The following is a 21,181-nucleotide window of genomic DNA, read 5'->3' as shown; positions in this document are numbered from 1 at the left end:
ATCATGTCACCTGAACTAGAATCCATCTGTAACCTGGTGTCTTTCCATTGAGAAGGAGTGGGGTGGGAACCCAGAGAGGGACAAAGGATTCCTGCCTTATGCAAAAGACATATAAGTGAGTGGAACAGAACAAAAGGGGAGCCATCATGAGAAATCCCCTGACTACCACCTGAGCTGGAACAAGGGCTGTACCAGGGGAAAGGACTGTGCCCAGATTAGGAAGGTGTCCAGTCTGTGAAAGAAACTTATTGAAACATCTCTGAGGGTGAGATTTCATGTGTATTCAGTTTTATTACTGTATTAGGCTTAGATTTGCATGTTTTATTTTATTTTACTTGGTAATTCACTTTGTTCTGTCTGTTACTACTTGGAACCACTTAAATCCTACTTTCTGTATTTAATAAAACGACTTTTTACTTACTAATTAACCTAGAGTATGTATTAATACCTGGGGGGAGGGGGGACAAACAGCTGTGCATGTCTCTCTATCAGTGTTATAGAGGGCAAACAATTCATGAGTTTACCCTGCATAAGCTTTATACAGGGTAAAAGGGATTTATTTGGGATTTAGACCCCATTGGGAGTTGTGCATCTGAGTGTTAAAGACAGGAACACGTCTGTAAGTTGCTTTCAGTTAAGACTGCAGCTTTGGGGCACGTAATTCAGACCCTGGGTCAGTGTTGGAGCAGACGGGCGTGTCTGGCTCAAAAGACAGGGTGCTGGAGTCCCAGGCTGGCAAGGAAAGCAGGGGCAGAAGTAGTCTTGGCACATCAGTTGGCAGCTCCCAAGGGGGGTTCTGTGATCCAACCCGTCACAGAGCCATTAGGAAGCAGATGGGCTTATTATTCCAAGGCAGTGGGTGGAAGTGAATGGGCACCCAGTTCTCTCTGTTAACTTAGTATTGCAAAATATTAGACTTGCATTAAAATGACAAATTACTTTGGGCCAGAGCATCCTCTCATATGTTAAAAGCCAAGAGAGGGAATTTTGGAAAAGGAAATCTGAGATTCCTACATGTCGTCATCCCATCAGGTGGGCGGTGTTTACCACCTGCAGAAAAGGTTCTCCCCAAACCAGCAGATCTTGAGGAATCTGCAGGAAGCCAGAGCTACTTCCCCAGTACTGCCTTCCCGACCACAGCTCCCTGAGAGTGCTACTCCATTGGATCAACCCAACCAGAGACTGACTGCTCAGGGTGGTCCTCAGGACCCCTGGCAGGGGACCTCACAGAAAAGTTAATATAGCATGGCTGTATTTTTTCCAAGGATCCTCCATGGGAGGCAGCAGGGAAAGAGATGCACATTCCCTCATGACCCACTTGGTCTTTGCTCCCCTCTCACACCTTGAATCCCAGACCAGCAGCAAAGCCCCTGCTGGGTACAGTTGGGGAGGACTGTACGAATGAAGGCTCTGCTTCCCTCTATATAAGGACTGCAGGGCAAGGTAGAGTATGATGTGACCCTTCAGAAGACCTTTTTTAAAAACCTTTATTCACTTTTGAAAGGCTTTACTTTGACAGTCACGTGGGGGATCTGAGATGAGTCCTGATCTCTCAGGGCCAGTAGAATGGGAGCAGTGAAGAGGTAGCCTGCCCAACCAGCAAGAGAACAGAGTACCTGATGCCACTCCAGGGTGAGCCCTCTGGCTGATGCTCAAAACAGCACTGTCTGGCTTCAGAGGATACCATATTGAAGATTTCAGCTTGATGCTGGGCTAATGGGGGATGAGGTCCAGGAGAAGGCCTAGCCCCACAGCAATACCAATACAAAACCTGAGAACTTTGGAAAGTAAGTCTGACCAGTAAATCCTGATTCTCATGGAACAAATGGGATACACTCATCCCCAGCCAACACCATTGAGAGACGCATGGATTTTAAGGCCGGAAGTGGCCATTTTCATCATCTAATCTGATCTCCTGCATAGCACAGGCCATAAGATTTCACCCAGTAAAATTACATGTCTACATAGCCAGCAAATGTCTGCGGCTGCCTGAGTAATGTGACTTCTGCAGATGCCCATGTCTTCACCTTCAGTCCTGTGTTACACTCTGCTCTGCAACCTACATAAAGGACTATGCTACATACAAGGCTAGTTAATTCAGCAGAATTATACTGCATCTAGCTCAAGGGAAATGGGGGTAAATCCAGAGCAGTGTAATGCCCTGACGAAGTAGCTGGGCAGAGTGCTGAACTTATGCACTGAAGGGAGGAATCTTTCCGCATTAGCTGCCAAGTGGCTGTGGGCTCACCATAAGGCAGGAGCATTTGGGGGATGTGCAACCCAAAATTCACCCTCTTCCCTCCCAAAGGAAGGTCATTGATCATGCTGTCTGGGGACCTTCTGCAGTGCAGGGGTGATACCTGGACAGAGCTTTTCCCTAATGGGCATGGAAGGCTCCCTGACTCTCACTCCTGGAACAGCGAGAAGGGGAATCTTTGCCAGATAGGCCTATAGCTAATACAACAAACAGAATTTGACTGAAGTTTTTGTCGGGGGGGAGGATGGGGAAGTTTCTGCTCTGGGCCAAATGATGAAGCCCTCGCTCAGGGTTTTACTATGTCCTTCCTGATGCAAAACTATTATTGACGACTGAAATAGATATATTTAAGCATTTCTTTAAAATTGCTTTTGTCTTTAAATATCAGTCTTAAGCAGTATCCAGCACATGTTGCCTCATGTCTAATTTAATTCCCAGGGGTTTTTGAGTTAGGAGGGAGGAAGCCTCTGTTCCACCATTTGTTTGATCCTGCAGCAAAGTGGCAGTATCACAGTAACTTCTATGGCATTGCTCCAAGCTCAAGCACAAGGCAAAGCTGGGCTGAGAATGACACAACTCGCCACAAAACTAAGGCTTCAGTAGGAGCGGAGGGGGACTAGCTATGGGGAAGTGACTAGCCAAGGGCTTTTCCAGTTCTAGAAATGTTCTGAGTACACCTCAGTCTCACACTGTAAGGCAGAAAAATGCAGCGAGGTGTATTTGGGTTTGTATTTTTAAGAAAAAACACAAAACCAAATACATCTGCTTCATTGACAGGAGCTTGCGTGTGACCAATGAGTGCAAATTCATGCATTAGCTTTTGCTAGACTGTCCAAAATATACAACCCCTATAGACAAGGAGCCAAATTGTGGGCCAAAGAGTTTTTATTCAGGCAAAACTAAGTAAAAAGAAAAGCCTGGGCTGAAAAGCAATATGGAGAGCAGGAAACTTAGCCCTCTTTAGAGGTTAGTAATACTGCACTGTAGAGCATTATTAGCCAATCAGATCTCATATGCAATTGATTTAATCCCAATCAACTGCACAGAATTAAATTAACTGTTATTTACCCCTGAGCCATTGAGACAGGCCCAGAGGTGAGTAGCTTTGTTCTTTATGGATATCTGACTTCATCTCCCTTTTAGCATCTGAGTCTTAAAAGCCTATTATTCTTTGACATTCATGGGGACAATTACTCAGACATTTCTGATTAAAATATTCAAAATACATGTAACAACACATATATGGTTACTTCATGTTTCTACCTATGGAAGTAAATATTGACAAAGTCTTTGGGTAATGACATGTTGATGTTCAAGTCAATGGCCCAGATTTTAAATTCAACCCCCTTTAGGTTGTTCTAGCAGCATAAAAGGGGCTGATTCCATGGGGTTGCAGGGTTTTTGGTTTGTTTGCTTGCTGTTTGGGCAACCTGACTTGCAAAGGGTTCTCCACATGGTGAAGAGCCAATGTAAAGGCTCTACATCTGCCCCCCTTGTATAGAGGGAATGTGATAAATGAGAGGGAGGATAGCTTCCTTTTGTGAACACCCAGCCAGCCAGTTAGCTATGGAATCCCTCTTGGTGGTGGTACTCTATTTGCTTTACCTGTAAAGGGTTAACAAGCCCACAGGTAAAAGGAAAGGAGTGGGCACCTGACCAAAAGAGCCAATGGGAGGGCTAGAACTTTTTAAAATTGGGGAAAACTTCCCTTTGTCTGTGTGTTGTGGCTCTCCAGGGAAGAGGGGAACAGGGCAGCAGTTATGCTGTGAGAAGCTTAAGCCAAATATGAAAAACCATCAGATCATACCTAGAGATTGTTTATCTGAAACCCCAGATATGTAAGTAAATGTCTAGGAAGACACGATTAGGTTTATTTCTTACTGGCTTGTGGACTCCTCTGTGCTAACCCCAAATGCTTTTTGTTTTGCTTGTAACCTTTAAGCTGGACCTCAAGAAGGTTATTCTTGGTGTTTAAATTTTGTAAGTAGGTTTTTTAAACCTAGCAAAAGCCTAAGTTCCCGATGTATTTTCTTTCTTTATGTTTTTAATAACATTTACCTTTTTTTAAGACCAGGATTTGATTTTTGGTGTCCTAAGCGGTTTGTGCATGTTGTTTAATTAGCTGGTGGCAACATCTGATTTCCTTTGTGTTCTTTCTCAGCTCTTCCCCAGAGGGTGGGGGGGTGGGGAGGGTGAATGGGCTTGAGGGTACCCCACAGGAAGGAATTCCCAAGTGCGCCTTTCTGGTTTCAAAGGGTTTTTTTGCATTTGGGTGGTGGCAGCATCTACCCATCCAAGGTCAGAGAGAACTTGTAACCTTGGGAGTTTGATACAAGCCTGAAGTGGCCAGTATTAATGTTTAGAATCCTGGCAGACCCCCACCTTCTGCATTCAAAGTGCCAGAGTGGGGAATCAGCCTTGACAGGTATTTGAGTGTGGTAGTGGTGGGTGTTTATCAGAGCACCCTGATCTAACTATTCTAGTCTGCTGGATGACTCCATAGGGAGATGTAGCAGCCGTGAGAGTGCTCTAGCTTACACCAGGGACAGCTCTGATCCCTGTCTGCCTCCAGAGTCCAGGAGGCACAAAGGTGGTGCACAGCTTTCTTACCACTTGGCTGCAGCCCAGAGTCATATCCCTATTAGTCACCTAAGAATGAAGGGTAGCGAACTAATGTGAGGGCCTTGGCCATATGTACATGATGTTACTCTACATTTACAAGGAGTTCTATTTTTAAACCAGCCACTGAAACTTACTTGAAGGAAATGAGGATGTTCCCACTGAGCAGTACAGATTGTTATGACACACACATGTAACCAGAGTCATTGCAACTCCTTTGTGTGGTGTCTTCAAATGTAGGATTCCTAAAGGGGATGCTAGGAATTCAATAGCAGTGATTCTAGCAGGGTTCTGCAGGGAAGCCCCAAAACCCTGTGCTATCTAACTCTGAAAGACAGTGATTTTGAATTAAGGAGGCGGCCATACACTGGTGAGTTGCCAGACGTCCTAACAGGCTTCCTGAGGCTGGCAGCTCACAGTTGTCCTGATGCAAGGTGCTTGAGAAAAGACTTTTGACACACTTGGCAAGGTAGGGGGGTGGAGAGCAATAAAAGAGCTTTTAAAGGCACAAATGGGTGGGGACCTACTCCAGAGGTCTTCCATAGCATGGATCAGGCTCCCTGTTGTTTGAGCCAGGCTCAGCTATGTCTGACCACATCAGAAGAAGCCAAAAGCGGGAGCCCCAGAAGCCTGTAACTGAGATGTAGAGGGTAGAAGTTACACAAACACAGTCAGATTCACCCAAACTGCAACTTATTCCTTCCTGTGCCTTAAAGGGGAGTCAGACCAGGCAAAGAGAAGGCAGAGACACTAACTTCCTCCTCCTCAGGGTCTGAAGGGTATGTCATTGCATCTTCTACTGGGGAGTCCAGAGGAGGCCAAAAGCAGCTCAGAGGACAATAGTCCCCAGCACCTGCCATACCCCATTCAGCTCTACCCTCTTTTGAAGAAGCACTGGTCTTTTCCTCCACCACCACTCTGCTCACAGGTAAAGGGAGAGTTAGAAAAACTTTCTGCCATTAATCACAATTAATCACATTTTTAATTGTGCTGTTAAACAGAATACCAAGTGAAATTTATTAAATTTTTGGATGTTTTTCTATATGTTCAAATATATTGATTTCAATTCCAACAGAATACAAAATGTACAGTGCACACTTTATAATTTTTATTACAAATATTTTCACTGTAAAAATGATAAAAGAAATAGTATTTTTCAATTTACCTCATACAAGTACTGTAATAGTCTCTTTATCATGAAAGTTGAACTTACAAATGTAGAATTATGTTCAAAAATAAAACAATGTAAAACTTTAGAGCCTACAAGTCCACTCAGTACTACTACTTGTCCAGCCAATCACTAAGACAAACAAGTTTGTTTACATTTGCATGAGATAATGCTGCCCACTTCTTGTTTATAATGTCACCTGAAAGTGAGAACAAGTGTTCTCATGGCACTGTTGTAGCCAGCGTCTTATGATATTTATGTGCCAGATGCGTTAAAGATTCCTATGTCCCTCCATGCTTCAACCACCATTCCAAAGGACGTGTCCATGATAATGAGGGTTTCTGCTCAATAACAATCCAAAGCAGTGCAGACAGACACCTGTTCACTTTCAACATTTGAGTCAGATGCCACCAGCAGAGGGTTGATTTTCTTTTTTGGTGGTTTGGGCTCTGTAGTTTCCGCATCAGAGTGTTGCTCTTTTAAGACATATGAAAGCATGCTCCATACCTTGTCCCTCTCAGGTTTTGGAAGGCACTTCAGATTTTTAAACCTTGGGTCGAGTGCTGTAGCTATCTTTAGAAATCTTACACTGGTATCTGCTTTACGTTTTGTCAAATCTGCAGTGAAAGTGTTCTTAGAATGAACATGTGCTGGGTCATCATCCAAGACTGAAATATGAAACTAACATGAAATATATAGTAGAATGTTGGTAAAACAGAGCAGGAGACATACTATTCTCCCACAAGGAGTTCAGTCACAAATTTAATTAATGCATTTTTTTAACGAGCATCATCAACATGGAAACATGTCCCCTGGAATGGTGGCCAAAGCGTGAAGGGGCATATGAATGTTTAGCATATCTGGCACGTAAATACCTTGCAATGCCAGCTACAAAAGTGCCATGCGAATGCCTATTCTCACTTTCAGGTGATATTATAAATAAGAAGACAGCAGCATTATCTCCTGTAAATGCAAAGAAACTTGTCTGTTTTAGTGACTGGCTGAACAAGAAGTAGTACTGAGTGGACTTGTAGGCTCTGAAGTTTTACACTGTTTTGTTTTTGAGTGCAGTTATGTAACCAAAAAAAATCTACATTTGTAAGTTGCAGTTTCACGATAAAGAGACTGTATTACAGTACTTGTATGAGGTGAATTGAAAAATACTATTTCTTTTGTTTTTATAGCACAAATATTTGTAAATCAAAAAAAGAACACAGTGTACAGTGCTCACTTTATATTCAGTGTCGTAATTGAAATCAATATATTTGAAAATGTAGAAAACATCCAAAAATATTTATATAAATGCTATTCTATTATTTAACAGTGCGATTAAAAAAATTAATTGCACTTAATCACAATTAATCGCTTGACAGCCCTACAAAGAAACATTGCAAAACTCTGCTCACCCAGGATGAGCAATGATTTTGAGGAGAAGGTTGAGTGAGATAGCATACTTTTTTTCATTATAGTTAACAATGTGGCAAAGAGCAAGTGAATAGATTTTGCTCACTGCTAAATTTTCACGACATTAGTGAATGTAAATGAAAGGAAAATAATTTGTTCTTCCTATGCAAATTCAGCAGATGTTTAGCCTATAAAAAATAAGGGCACCTAATTGGATAGAAAAAGGCCATGTTATAATATGTGAGCTCAAGTCTCTTCTCCAGCTGAGTTGTGCTCAGTGCAGGACTGGGGAAGGGGAGGAAAATCTGGCTTTTAAGCTCCTTTTACACTTCCCTGAGCCCCAAGACTGCTCTAACTTACGCCTTGTGCCCACAGCCTCAAGGGGCCATTCCAGCAGCCAAAGCTCAACTTGGCTCAGGGACTCTCTGGCCACACCCACTTTCTTGTGGACATGCCCTTACTCTGGTCACTGTGTGGAAAGGGGAGTGGTGTATGATTTGCCAAGGTGACTGTATCCCATCCAAAGATTGTCCTGAGCACAAAGTCATCAAGAGGCAAGTTAGACTTTTTAGGATTGCCTTGCACTGCCTTGAAGCAGCACAGAGCAGCTGTTGAAGGCCCAAAGATCTGACCCCATGTTTTGTGCTTCCCAGTAACTGGGAAAATGGGCATTTAGCCTACAGTGTCTATTTTTTCATCTGTATTATACTGGTTACTCTTTATGCTTAAATTGCGTGGCTTTCTATTATAAAATGACTGAGGCTGACCACAATCTTTGAGCTTAACTTTATTACATTAATATGGGCAGCCACATCTCCTCTTATATCAACATGTTCAGGCAAATATGTACAGCTTTTTCTAAATGCTGCTCTGCACTTATGCTGCAGCGGGGAGAAAAAGCGGTAAGGAATTGGGTAGTGATGCAGAAGGGAGTTGCCAGTCCAACTAAATTAACTCCTCTTCTGCACCTTCTTGCTTTCTTGCAGCAATAGAAGGATGCAGGTGCAATGGAAAAATAAAAGCAACACTGCCTGAGAGGGAGTAATGGGTGAGAGTAAGTCCAGACAGCACTGAGGGATCCAGATTGGTTCCCTTCATGCACTCCTGAATCATGATCCAATGGGAAGGCAAACTACAGAGGTTTTTCAAATTGCGGTCCCTTCGCCAAAGCACCAGAGCTGGAGTTCATCCTTCTTGATAGGACAATGGGAAGATAACTCTGCCAGGTAAACCCTTCTCTATGTTTCATTACAGTTTTTTGTTTAGGAATTTGCATAGTTTTAGAGGTAACTGTTGTTTAAAAAAACAGGAATGCATGGGACTTTAGGGCAAAGGGATCAATATAACTTGGCACATAGAGATTTGAGCATCGTATGAGAGCTCTGTGGATCACTGATTACACAGCTTATGAGGTCCACAGGAGTCCCTGTAGGATTGAAGTTGGACTTGAAATCTACACTCTTACAGTGCATCTAGCTTGCTGGTACACATTAGGACTTTAAGAACTCTGTGGCCTGTGAATATATTGAACTCCAGGCCATCCACCTGTGGGGGATGGGGACATGAAAAGAAGGTGTGTATTTGAGGTAGGGAGGATTGAAAACAGAAAATGTTTCACTAGAATATCTAGCTCTAGAGCTTGCAGGTTTAGAAATCATATGGCATTCACAGGCATGGGAGTGGTTAATTGACATGGTGGTAGAAAATCAGAAGCCCAAGGAGCTTTTTCTGTACTGGGCTCACATTGGCAGGCTCATCGGTACAGCTGGACTGGTAGACGCACTAGTGGAGAATTATTTTTGATACAATTCTCTACTGCAAACAAGGTCTAAAGAAAGAAGGCCAAGTTGGTCTCCTTGGTCATTCAATCCTTGTTCCCTCCACCCAGACTACAATGGCTAACTAGTGCCAACTATGGTTTTTTTGCTTTGAACACTAGTCCACTAGAGACTGGACAGGGCCCACAAAAGGGATCTCCTGTAGGGCTTTAAACACCCTTTAGATAGCACCAGCTTTCAGGCCCAACCAATCTGGCTTGGATTTGGACCAACAGCATCTGAACTGATCCTCAGCCATCTAGCCCCTTCTTCCCTGGGTGTCCCAAATGTAGTGTAAAAACCTTAATTTAGGAGTACAGAAGCAGACTGCTGAGTACGTTTCTCAAGCAAGTCACAAGCTGTGCTATATATGTGTGTCTCATCGCAATCACAGATATCCCACTTCTAGCCTTAAGTGCTGTTCTTAACCTTCAGCTTGCACATGAATACAAGTTATTCCAGAACTACAGAATATGAGAGCAGTTCTGTTCCTTAAAAGAACTTTGTACGTTCTGTGGTCACGATTCTTCATAATCATGTTGTGGGGTGACTACTGAGAGAACTGTTTCTAGCACCTTCTATCGGAGGTTCTCAAAATACATTACAAACTTTAATTAACAAAACCTCACCTGATCCTGCTGAGGTGGGTATGCACTTCCATCGCCATTCTACAGATGGATAAATGGAGGCACACATGGTTTCTTTAAGACCGTGTTAGAGCCAGAAAGGAGAATTCAGACCTCCTGAGGTCCCTGTTCCAACCATTAGATCCTACCACACCTACTGTAAAAAAGGAATGTTCACCTTTCCCCAAGCCATGGCTACCAGTTTTATGTGCTGAACTCCTGGCCTGGTGTGAGCTATTCTCAGGCTTGTCACAATTCGTATGATATTTGGAGGGGGAGGGGAGATGGAAAGGGAAGGGGATAAAGATTTTCAGTGTCTCATTGAAACATGTTGCAAAATGCTTCATAACAAGAGCAAGAGACATTTATACCTGTCTGAAACTGAATCCAAACAGAGACAGTCTTGTTGCCAATGAGGGAAACTGTTGGCAGGACTGTTTTCTTGCGTCGCCAGGGTCTGTCTGTGTGGGAAGCTTTGAACAAAGACGCTCTAGTCCCCTAGGGTCCTGGCACTCCCAGGGCAAAACCAGTCCCTTACCCTCTTTTTTTTTTTTTTCTCTAACTCTGTCTCACACGCATGCACGCCTGCGCTCTCAGTACCGCTAGCTACAACAACAACAAATTAAACCCGACAGTGCTGGTAAACTTACAGGAAAGGAAGACTTAAAAAAAAAAAAGAGAGAGAGAGAGCTGGAGCAAAGCCAGCGTCCCCGAATGACTCCAGCTCACCAGCCCGCCCCTGAATGACGTGCTTCACCCCCTCCTCCCCAGAAGGCAGCCATGGCGAAGCCTTGTTCTCTTCATAAGAGAGAGGAGTTCCCCTTCTCCCTCTCTGGGTTTCTAGTTAGTTTGAGAGCTCAGGAACCTTGAAACTTTATCTTGCATTTAAAAGGAAAGCAAAGATGAAGCATAAAGGGGCAATGTTAATAGACTTTCCCCAAAAATCAAGCAGCAAAACCCTTTGCATAAGTCAGAGGAAACAAAAGCTGGGCAAGACACAGTGCAAGGCAAGCTGGCTACGGTACCAAGGATTCGGCATGCCTCTGGCGATGTGGCACAGGGAATATGTCACCACCCACACACAACTTAACATTCCATATTACCCTCTCCGCTTCCCCAACACTGAGCTCAAACCCTAAAACCAGAAGGGCTCTCATCCCATGTGCCACATTAGGGGGGGGCGGGGGGAGGCATGTGGGATGTCATCTGCATCAAAGCTAGCACTAATTATGGCTGGTAATTTGTTCCAAGTATTTCGTTTTTATTTTTCCTTACGCTATTTATCTGTGGCCATACTTGAATTGTTACAAATGTGTTCGTTGTTTGAAGTTATTCAGAGAATGGCCCATGCAAGCATGCTCCAGTCTGTGTGTTGTTCTCAAGGTGCTCGCTGCGACTATGGCTGCGAGCGAGCATTGGCCATCTAAAGCGTGTGGTGCTCCCTAACGGTTGGCCTAATCCTTCTCTCTCCAGGAGTGGGGCTTGGCTGTTTCAAGATGGCCATGTTAACACTTCCAGCACACAACTGTGTGTGGCCACTTTCATGTGAGTACTCGCAAAACTTTTACTTTTTCTGTGTACATTCTTGCGAGCCAAAAAAAGTGCTTGTATGAAAGTTCACAGAAAACAACTTAAGAAAGTCTCGAACACTGGTCAAACTCAGCTGGTGGTTTGCATTCAAATGGATGTTTGTACCTGAGGATGTGGCCAGCTGCCACCACAGCCCCTGGGAGATTGTTCTTACAAGTGTATGGGGGTGGGTGAACATAGGAAATACCTCCCTGGGTCTCTCTCTCAACCTCTCCCTATTCTCTTCTGGACCATTCAAGTATCTACTGCATAGAAAGAAACACACTGACTCAGGTGTCACTAAAATGTTTAATTTTAAATTCATGGATGTGAGTGTTGGAGCTTGCATAGGAGGTGATGGGCTGCTGATTTCAAGGTAGTGCCAGAAGCAGAGGGTGGGGAGCTGTAGGCAAGAGGGGATGCAGGCATAAGAAGCAGTGGGTGGGATAAGAGGAATTACATGACGGGGGCTAGCAGCTGAGAACTATACCTCTGTGGAACTGTCTACTTAAACCTCTAACACTTCATACGTACGACTAAAGCAATGAAAATAATAGCTAGTTTCACATGGATGATGACTAGAATTATTATTCCCCAAAGTTTTATTGTGGGCTTGAGTTCTGAAAGATGAAATCATAATGTTGGCCAAATGCAAGTTGGGGGAGGGGTCTATTTATTCATTTATGACAAATTGTAATGAATAAATCTTTGGCCAGCTAGTAACTAACCTGTGTGGGTCCTTAGATGAGCTTTGAGATGGGAAGATTTGCCATAAACTTTTTCGCACCCCACGTAGTGGCATTTGTGCTTTTTCTGGGGTGACTCGGGGTCAGCCCGGTTTCTTCCCCGTCTGCTCCTTTGTTTGGGGCTTGGCTCGCTTACTGCAGCCAGGCAAGTAGGTGTGGCTGCTTTTCCTTCTCCACGCTTGCCGGCTGGGGAGACACTTTCATCCCCAAACTCCTGAGGAGGAAAAGAAGGACTTAGTTTTTCCCTGTTATCGATGCTCTCTGTTTTTTCCATCCGAACGGTGGCAGAGTTTGGGACGTGCTGGTTGAGATCTGCTAAAATCCTGGCCACCACAAACAGCGACGATCCATTGTCTTTCCCGGTCTCTCTTACTTCCCGCTTATTTTCTCCATTTGATAGAGGAGGAGGTACTGCTGCATCAGGTCGGGGATCTGCGTCCCCTTTGGGACTGTGGATAATAGCACGATTGGACATAGAAACAAGGCACTCGGCTGCAAAATGATCCACGTATGCTGCTGTTGCCATTTTTCATAGGTGTGTTTAAAAAAAAAATTGCACGTTTTCCCTTTTAAAAAAAAAAAAAACGAAGTAGACTTTTCCCTTCCTATTTCTTAGGATCCCTTTGTAGAAGCCAGGGCTGACTGAGCAGCTATCCTACATGCACTCTGTTTGTGAAGACTGCACCCAGCTTGTCACTAAAGAGAAAAGGCATTTAAAGTCCAATGAAAGAAAAAATCATAACTCTGGCAGCTTGTTGCTTTAAGCGGGAATTAACGCTGATCTTCTAGAGTGCAATGAAATGACAAAAATGCAGTTTCTCTAACCCGTCCATTGCATTGTGACAGTAGAATAAGCTTTCTCCGTTATTGCTCCTCTGAGTGTTTCAGAGCCCTGTGGGGGCGTGTCCTGGAAAAACATCTGGGTGTGATGTCACAGAGAAGCCACATCCTGGGTTGATCAGGTTAGCAATGAACATAGACTTCAGCTGCTGCTGCTGCACTGAGAGAGAGAGAAAACAGCAAAGTACAGACAGAGATGTGGCTGTGAGCTTGAAGTCAGCAAGGGAATAAAAGCAGGCAAATGAAACAAAGAATGTGATTGGTTCGGGGAAGGTGTTGCATAGGCCAATCAAAGTGTCTATGTGGAAACCTCCACATTTGCAAATTTCAAGGAGCCAATTAAATTCTTCTTACTTTATGACTCAGCAGGAGGCAGAAATTCAAGATAATCTTTGGCTCATTTCTGTGAAATCTTCCTTGCAGAAACAAGCTCATTGATTGTGGGTGTGTTTTTATATGATACAGAAAAGGAATAGGCTGGTGAACTGAAAACACGCACACACTCTCTCTCTCTCTCTCTCTCACGCTCCATGAACTTTAGTTTTCAGGATTGTGCAATGATTAACCACGTCATTGTTTTCTAATGTTATTCCTTCTGTAGTTCCTTAACAACTTCAGGGCATGGTATATTTAACCTTTTATTAGTTGACGCAATTTAATAGGCATTGATTTCTAAAAGGCAGGAATTAAACAACTTTCTAAATGTGAATGAAACAATTAGCATAGGAAAATGGAAAGCTTTACAGAGTTTCAAGGTATAGCTAAAAAACTGGAGTTCCTTTTTGGGACTAGATGGTTTTTATGCTGTCAAAAACCAGGTTTAAATAAGTACAAGGAAACACTGTTTAAAACACCACCTACATAGGCCCTATAGACAATAGCACCTTTTCTGGCTATTTAAAAATAAAAATGGTAATAACTTTTTTTTTTTTATTCCCAACCTGTAGGAGAAATAGCCTGAGTAGTTATAGAGTATTTGTTTTTCTTATGTTAGTGTGAGTGAATGAATAAGCAGATATGATGTGTTTGTGTGAAGTTATTGAGGGAAAGCACAAAAGTCAGTTTGTATTTAATTGTTAGTTTTGTGAGCATTCTTATTTCTTGTTAGAGTGTGTTCATGGGCTAGTAGTCCAGTCCTTGAGAGATGGGTCTTTCACACTTATGAGCCTTTTGTCACCCTTTTTCTGGGAGGAAGCAGATTTCAATGTCTTGCCAACAGGGGCGGCTCTAGGCACCAGCAAACCAAGCTGTTGCCTAGGGCGGCCAAATCTAGGGGGCGGCAGGCTGGGCCGGCGGAGCTGCCGCAGTCATGCCTGCGGGAGGTCCACCGGGACCGCTGACGACCCGACCCGCGGCAGCATGACGAGGGGGGCGCGCCCGCTGCTCTCTGGACCTCCCGCGCCGCACAGCCGCGGGCGCGCGCAGCGCGCGACGCCGCCGCGCCGCCGCGCCCGCCGCCGTGCCGCGCTGTTTCCGGTTCCTCCGCTGTCGTGAGCTGGCGCAGCGGCAGCGCGGGGGGGGCTCGGTCCACTCATCCGGGCTCAACCGGCCGGAGGAGCAGAGAACCAGAGGAGGAACCGCGCGGGAAGAAGGCGCACACGCGCCGCAAGGGCGCAGGCTTTCGCTGGCTATTTTCCCCTGCCTTGTCTTGCCAATTAACCTTGTCAGAAAAGTTAGATTGGGGTGGGACGTTTCTGTAGAAAATTTTGACTTTTCATCAAAAGGTTTTTGGCCAAAAAAAAAAAATTCAGTTTCTGTCAGGGAAAATAGAAATAAGATGTTATTTTAGGCTGGTTTTACCTGAATTGAAATATTTTGGCTTGTCAAACCAAAACATAGCACCTTGTGGGAGTTGCAATTCAGGTGCCTTGTGCTCTATTCTCCCCTAAAGGGCGGTCTCTCTGGCTGGACTAGATCTCCCATAATCAACCAGGTCTCCCCTCTCACTACCCGCCAGGCAATAGTGTGGCAGATGTAATCGAGCCAGAGAGCTCAGTCCACAAACCAGAATGCAGGGGCATGAGATAGTTTAATGGCTCAGCAATATGTGGTTAAATGTCAAGTTGGGCCAAAACATTTAGATTCAGGAATATCCATGTTTTGATCGAACACGTCTAAACAAAGTGCTTGACCACGTCGAAATTGAGTTTGGGGTTTCGCGGGTACGTTGAAATTTTCTGCAAAAAGCAGACCGTTTTCATAAATTTTGTTTCTTCAAAAACCTCACCTTTTCCAGTGAAAAACAGTTCTGATGGAAAGTTTCTGACCAGTCCTACTCGAAGACCAGTATCCTCTTTGTGGCAGAAATCCAATGAGACAGTCCTATTTCACAATGTACACAAGTTCTGTTTCTGGGAATGGGGTGGTAACAAATGGCACACCCTCAGCTCTGTTTTGGAGAAGCTGCAGGTAACGCCACACACTGCTGTCCCAAGAAGTAGATGCCTTGGCCCTCTCTCTCTCTCCAGGACCTCACACAAAACTCAGGGCTTGTCTACACAGGGAAATTTACTGGCATAACTGAATTAGTATAATTATATCACTCTGTGTATACCAGTGTAACTCCCCCTGTGGGCACTCCTATTCCAAAATTGGAGTGCTTTTTTTGTAATTGAATTTATCACTCTAGAAACTAACATATATCGATATTGTTGTGCAAATAAATTTCCCCATGTAGACAAGTCTTCAGACAGATCCAAATGTTTAAGAACATTGTGTCCCCTTTCTCCCCTCTCAGCCCCTGCACTTTATACCTGGAAAGCCCTTGTCCAAGACATTCCAGACTGCATGGTCTTGGTCTCTCTTGGTCAATGTCCTGGCTGTTTATCCTCCTTGTGTAGAGCTGCTTTGTAACACAAATGAAGCACACAAGGGCATAATGGCCCTGACAGACTCTCACAAATAGCCCTGAATGACTCTCTGGGTGTGGTTAATGCATGGCATCTTTAATTCTTTTTCTGGAGAGTTTCACCCTGGGTGCTTATATTTTAATGGCCCCTGATGTACATGACATTAGCACCTTTTATCTTAACACTGTCCTACTGCAGGGAATATCACGGGGCAGCCGAACTCATGGAGAAAGCTAGGCTGAGATTCATATTCTGTTGCAGCTTTGAGTTACCAACAAACCCCAGTTAGGGGGTGAGTTTGGGTACTAATTCCCTCAGAGCACACAGTAACATTGTCCAACACCAAATAGAACTTTCATTTGTATAAATGTGCATAAAATTGGAAACAGTCTACTTAATTGTAAACTCCACAACAAGCCCACCCCAGCACAGCCCAATCTGTTCCACTGCCCACTCCAAGCACAGCCAGGATAACAATGTCTTCCAACAAATTGATTCTGCACTTATTAAAAACACCCAACACATTTAATTCCGCCCTCCCAGACATACCACCAACACCCCCTCCATACTTGATTCTGCCACCACCCTTCCAGACATACCACCAACACCCCCTCCATACTTGATTCTGCCACCACCCCAGAGATAAAACAAATGCCCCACACACATTTGATTCCCTGACCTTGATTCCCTTACCTCTCTCTTTTGCCTTTATTCTTTGCCAATTCACAGTTCTGCCTCTCCCGCTGGCCTCTGCTCCTTGCTCTCCCTCCCACAAAAAGAGCAGCTGCTGGAGTGGAAAGAGACCCACCACCCAGATTCTTCATCCTCTCACCCTCCAGCCTTGGCAGTGGGAGCAACTTCAGCCTTACTGCACGCTGTGGGTGGGGTCAGCAGTAGGAGCTGCACTGCTCAGCTGGCATGGAGATTCTATTTCCCATCCAGCTCAGCTTTAGTGCTGGAGATCCTATGTTTTCATGGGGGCACAAGTTGCCTGTCAGCATATGGAGCAGCTCTGATTGGCTGCTCTGGCCCAGGAAGTAGAGGAAATAAAGGTAGCCAATCAAACAGGGATTTCCATTTAGGTTGAGGGGTTTGCCTACAAACCCTAGGAGACTTAGACAATTTGTATCGACGGGAGGGGACCTCATAAGCTTAGCAGGTCTTCTGAGTTTAGCATCCATCCTTTCTTCCTTTCTGGTTAGTAACTCAAAAGCTATAACATAACTCTTATTCTCCCTGAGGCTGGCTGCCCCTAGTGTTCCCTTACAGGACCTGTGGCTACAAGGAGGGTAACCCAGTGACGTGCAAAGCAGTGTGGACTAGACACTGGACTGATAACAAGGACTAATACTTTCTAATCCAAGCTCTGAAACTAACCTCTGTGAGCTTAGTCAAGTCACTTAACCCTTCTGTCTTTTTCCTCATCTATAAAATGAAGCTGCTAATAACCACTCACCTCCCACATAGGGTATTGTCCCTAATGATCATTGTCTGTAAAGTGTGACAGAAATATCACAAGAATGCACACAACAACCCATATGGACAAGGGAGTGGGGGAGAGGTTAGCAGCCCCCACAACATCAGCTTATTAGAACAATTATCCTTTGCAACACTTTAAAATCTGGCAGCACCGCCAGTACAAGTAGCCGCGTCTTTATCCTGCAGCAAGAAACCTGATGTCACTTCCTCATACTTGCCCCTCTCCTCCCAACAAGCACACTGGATATAAAATGAGTTCATTACATTTGGAGCAAACTCCAAGGAATCATTTCACTGACCCTCCCCAAAGTACTCAGGTTGGCTCTGTGCATCATGGTGCGGTCATGTGGACTTGTGGGTACATTAGGCAACAGGGGTATTGTTTTTCAGGTCCACCCTAAAAAGCTAAGGCTGTTGCCTTGGGAAGGGAGCTGTGAGGTGGGAAGGTGGGAGTTTCCTCTCCCTATCCTCTTGGAGGCTTTGAGGAAGGGAAGAATGTCCAGCTAGGAATCCTAGGTTGGCCTGTCTGATCATAGCAGAATGAGAGGATGGATGACCATCACCAGAAACTTTAATGGCTACATATCAACTGATAATCTATTTTGGGGTTCTATACTGCCACCTATCACCATGGTATCTGAGTGCCTTCCATGTAAAATCAATAGTGAAGACCCTAGGGAGTCTGGAATTTCTCCCTTTGTGTAGCAAAAACTCTGCTTAGAGTAGGGATTGGGCCGGGGGTGTTGGTTTGGGGGAAGGTTTTTTTTGTTTTTAATTTCATTAACTTTTTGTTTTGAGAGAAAGGTTGATTTGTTTCAGAGAACTATGGAGGGGGGTTGTCCTTCATGGTTTAGGGAATAAAAGGGTGGGGTAACAATGTTGTGAGTGTCACTTTTGGGTGGAAAGGCCTTTCCAAAGAGATTGCTGAATACAGCCTGCTGCTGTTTAGGAATTTATTCAGTTTACCCATCCCAAAGAGGAAATGAAGGAGACTTCACTCTCCGAAGGTAGGCCTCCCAGGAGAGGAACAAAGATGTCCCTGGAAGATGTGAGAAGGGCCGTTTAGCAGGCTGTCCTAAGAAGATACCAGCAGGTTCTATGCCATGCTCTGCTATGTGCTTTTATCACATGGCTGAGGCAGGTGTATGCTTGCAGGGATGGGGAGGGGGTGAAGAAGAAAGTTGGCATAATGACAGTGGTGCTTTACTCTGTCATTACCACCTGACTGTAAAATGAAGACATTGGGGGCTTTGCCAACATCTGCTTAGGAATCCAAGACCTCAAGACATTTTCATTACACTATGCTCATGAAAGGAGCACTGTCTTCTTTTTTTTTTTAAATGTGTAGAACAGCAGACTATAATACAGCGTGTTTATCATCCAGACATAAACTTCCAACTGTTTAATGGAAGATTCTGTAGCAATCAGTATAAAATAGCAAACCTTAACTATTTACCTCTGTAAGAAATAGTAACAATCAGACTCTATGCAAAATGTTATCTTAGTGGTGTTGGTCTGTCTTCATACCACTCATCTTTCCCTCATTAAACCAGTCTCAAAACCATCATGAACATTTACCAGATTAGACACAAAACCTACTCAACTACCCTTTGTTGTGATGATAGATGATGTTTTTTTGTTCTCCTCAAAAAATTATTCACTCTGCACAAGTGGGCAAGTCGAGTTTTTGCAGGGCTGCACTAGATCCAAAGTTGGCCTGTATTACGCATAGTGCAAGTGTTTACTTGTATTTTCATCAGACAGGCTGAATCATGAAATTGAGATACCAAAAATGTTTTACTGAAATTAATCCTACTTCCCCTTTCTCATTTTCTCATGCTATTGGGCTATGATTTTGCAATGCTCTTAGATTAGAGGAATTTAGGCCATATACTGAAGTGAGACCTCCTTTCTATGTTCTGTTAACGTTCTTCTATCTACTCAAAGGAGTAAATTGTCCTATTTTTTTCAGTTTATTTGTATGTATGGGCTCTTCTATTCATAATACATAGCTTAGGCTTCCCTTTATCTACAATGCATTATGGTGATTTTAAAATAAAGGGCTAGCTCATGGGCTGCAAGCCAGGGTGTGAATGCACAGTGAACTTGCCTGCTGCACACTGACTGACTGTGTGGACTCTGCAACTGCACACTAAAAACACTCTGTAGTGTGCTTTGATGTACTGTGTGCTGTGGAACTTTTAATGCACAGCGCACTCGTGCGCCGTACATTGCCACCCCACTTTGCTGCATACTAACCAGCCATGTAGACAAGCCCTAAAAAATAGTATGGGATGGACATTGGCAAGCAGCAGCTCAAATTAGCCACCCCACGTACATACCCACGGGCTCTAGGTGGGTTTGTACTTGGGGTGGCTAGCCCATGCTGCTGCTGCCCTTGCTACTACAGCTACACTACTGTTTTAGCGTTAGCTCCATGAGAACTCATGTGTCTACGCAAACTGTGAATCACACCCGTAGCTCCAAAGGTAGATCTAGCCAAAGACTCAGTAGGCCAGATCCTCAACTGGTGTCAATCACATAGCTTCATGGACTTCAGTGGAGTTATGCAGATTTGCACCAGCAGAGGTCTTTGTCGTGGGTGTATGTTGGAGCAAATATTTCTGTTTTGATTTTCGGAGGACTGTGTCTGGGTTCTAGCGGTACTATTTGCATTTGTTTTTCATGTGCTTTTCTCGAGTGCCTCAGGAAGATCTTCATGGGTTTGAAAGAAAATGGCTGGTGTGGTCTCTTCTTGTTTCAGTGCCTGGAGGTAGCTATCACATGAAAAGAGCAGATCTCATTTTATTTTGGCCCCCTAAATGGTTTCCTGACAAATAAATGAAAAAAGCAAATGCAAACGTGTGTGTGTGTGTGTGTGTATTCCTGTGATACCTGCATTCACAGGCCTCTATTTCTATGCAATACTAGTCTTCTCCAGTGCTTGCCTCAGGCTATTTCTGACCTGCAAAGTACAGCTCCATGCCCTGCAAGGGGCCGCTGAGTTCCATGGGCTCTCCATGGTCCACACCACCCGCTGCAGGACCACACCAGTGCTGCTGTTTTCAGTCACTGGACACCCATGGAAAAAGGAGTGTGAGCGTAGGGCCCAATCCTGTAGCTCTTTCTCAGGGAAGCAGTCCTATTGCTGCTAACAGAGCTACTCACGTGAGTAAGGTTTGCACCAGTAGGCCATTTCTGCAGTGATGGCTTCCCCCTTTGTCTTTTGATCACACAAAACAAGTCAATTATTGCACTTTGTTGCTGTTTTTGCTACACAAGAATCCAGCTACAACTCCACGTCCATATCACTCAAGCATCCTATTTTGCTGTGAAACTCCACTACTGACATCACACATGGCAGATGAAATGAAGACAATACACACACAGACAATCATTCTTTCATCATTCTCTTTTGCTGATATCATGTTCCTCATAATACAGTGGGGGACAAAGGGTTACTTCATGGACACAGTCACCCTCTCTATGAAATGTTTCTTTGATGTTCTAGCTACCTCGGACTCTCCTGATGACATGATGAAGAGCCAGTTTCAGAAACTCTGCCATTCCTTTTAGTATCCTAGCTCCGGACACTCTTGGGACAAGTTAGTTGGAGATCTCAGATACTTGCCTAGATTCATGTTAACACAACAAACAATGTAACACCGACTCTTGAAGAGTTTAAAGGAATGTGGTGTTGTGAAACCCTCTAAGAAAGGCTTAAATTGGACAAATGTCCCCTCCCTTGATTCCATTTTTAACAGGGCAGAGGCAAAAACTCCAACAAGAAAAAACCAGGAAACCACC

At 44.2% G+C, this 21,181-nt stretch overlaps 1 protein-coding gene and 1 long non-coding RNA gene across 3 annotated transcripts in view; one reads left to right on the top strand and one right to left on the bottom strand.

Annotated features, from left to right (window-relative positions):
- KLF13 (Kruppel like factor 13) overlaps positions 1-16,804 on the bottom strand; it is a 49,564-nt gene extending 32,760 nt beyond the window's left edge. Inside the window, exons 1-2 of the mRNA XM_039490940.1 lie at positions 16,589-16,804; positions 12,189-13,201 (exon numbers count right to left, since the gene is read on the bottom strand). Coding sequence (XP_039346874.1) covers positions 12,189-12,732 — 544 coding nt within the window. The 5' untranslated portion in view covers positions 12,733-13,201; positions 16,589-16,804. The remainder of the gene's footprint in view (positions 1-12,188; positions 13,202-16,588) is intronic.
- The window catches only part of LOC120373071, a 28,621-nt gene continuing 11,426 nt past the window's right edge, over positions 3,987-21,181 (top strand). Inside the window, exons 1-3 of one of the 2 annotated variants that reach the window (XR_005585357.1) lie at positions 3,987-4,095; positions 8,435-8,674; positions 11,365-11,436. This is a non-coding gene — a long non-coding RNA (uncharacterized LOC120373071). The remainder of the gene's footprint in view (positions 4,096-8,434; positions 8,675-11,364; positions 11,437-21,181) is intronic. The other variant, XR_005585356.1, reaches the window with a different exon arrangement.

The sequence above is a fragment of the Mauremys reevesii genome, linkage group 10, assembly GCF_016161935.1.
Source record: "Mauremys reevesii isolate NIE-2019 linkage group 10, ASM1616193v1, whole genome shotgun sequence".
NCBI lineage: Eukaryota > Metazoa > Chordata > Testudines > Geoemydidae > Mauremys > Mauremys reevesii.
The sequence above is the reverse complement of the archived record's forward strand: the minus strand, read 5'-3'. Positions and strand labels throughout refer to the sequence as shown.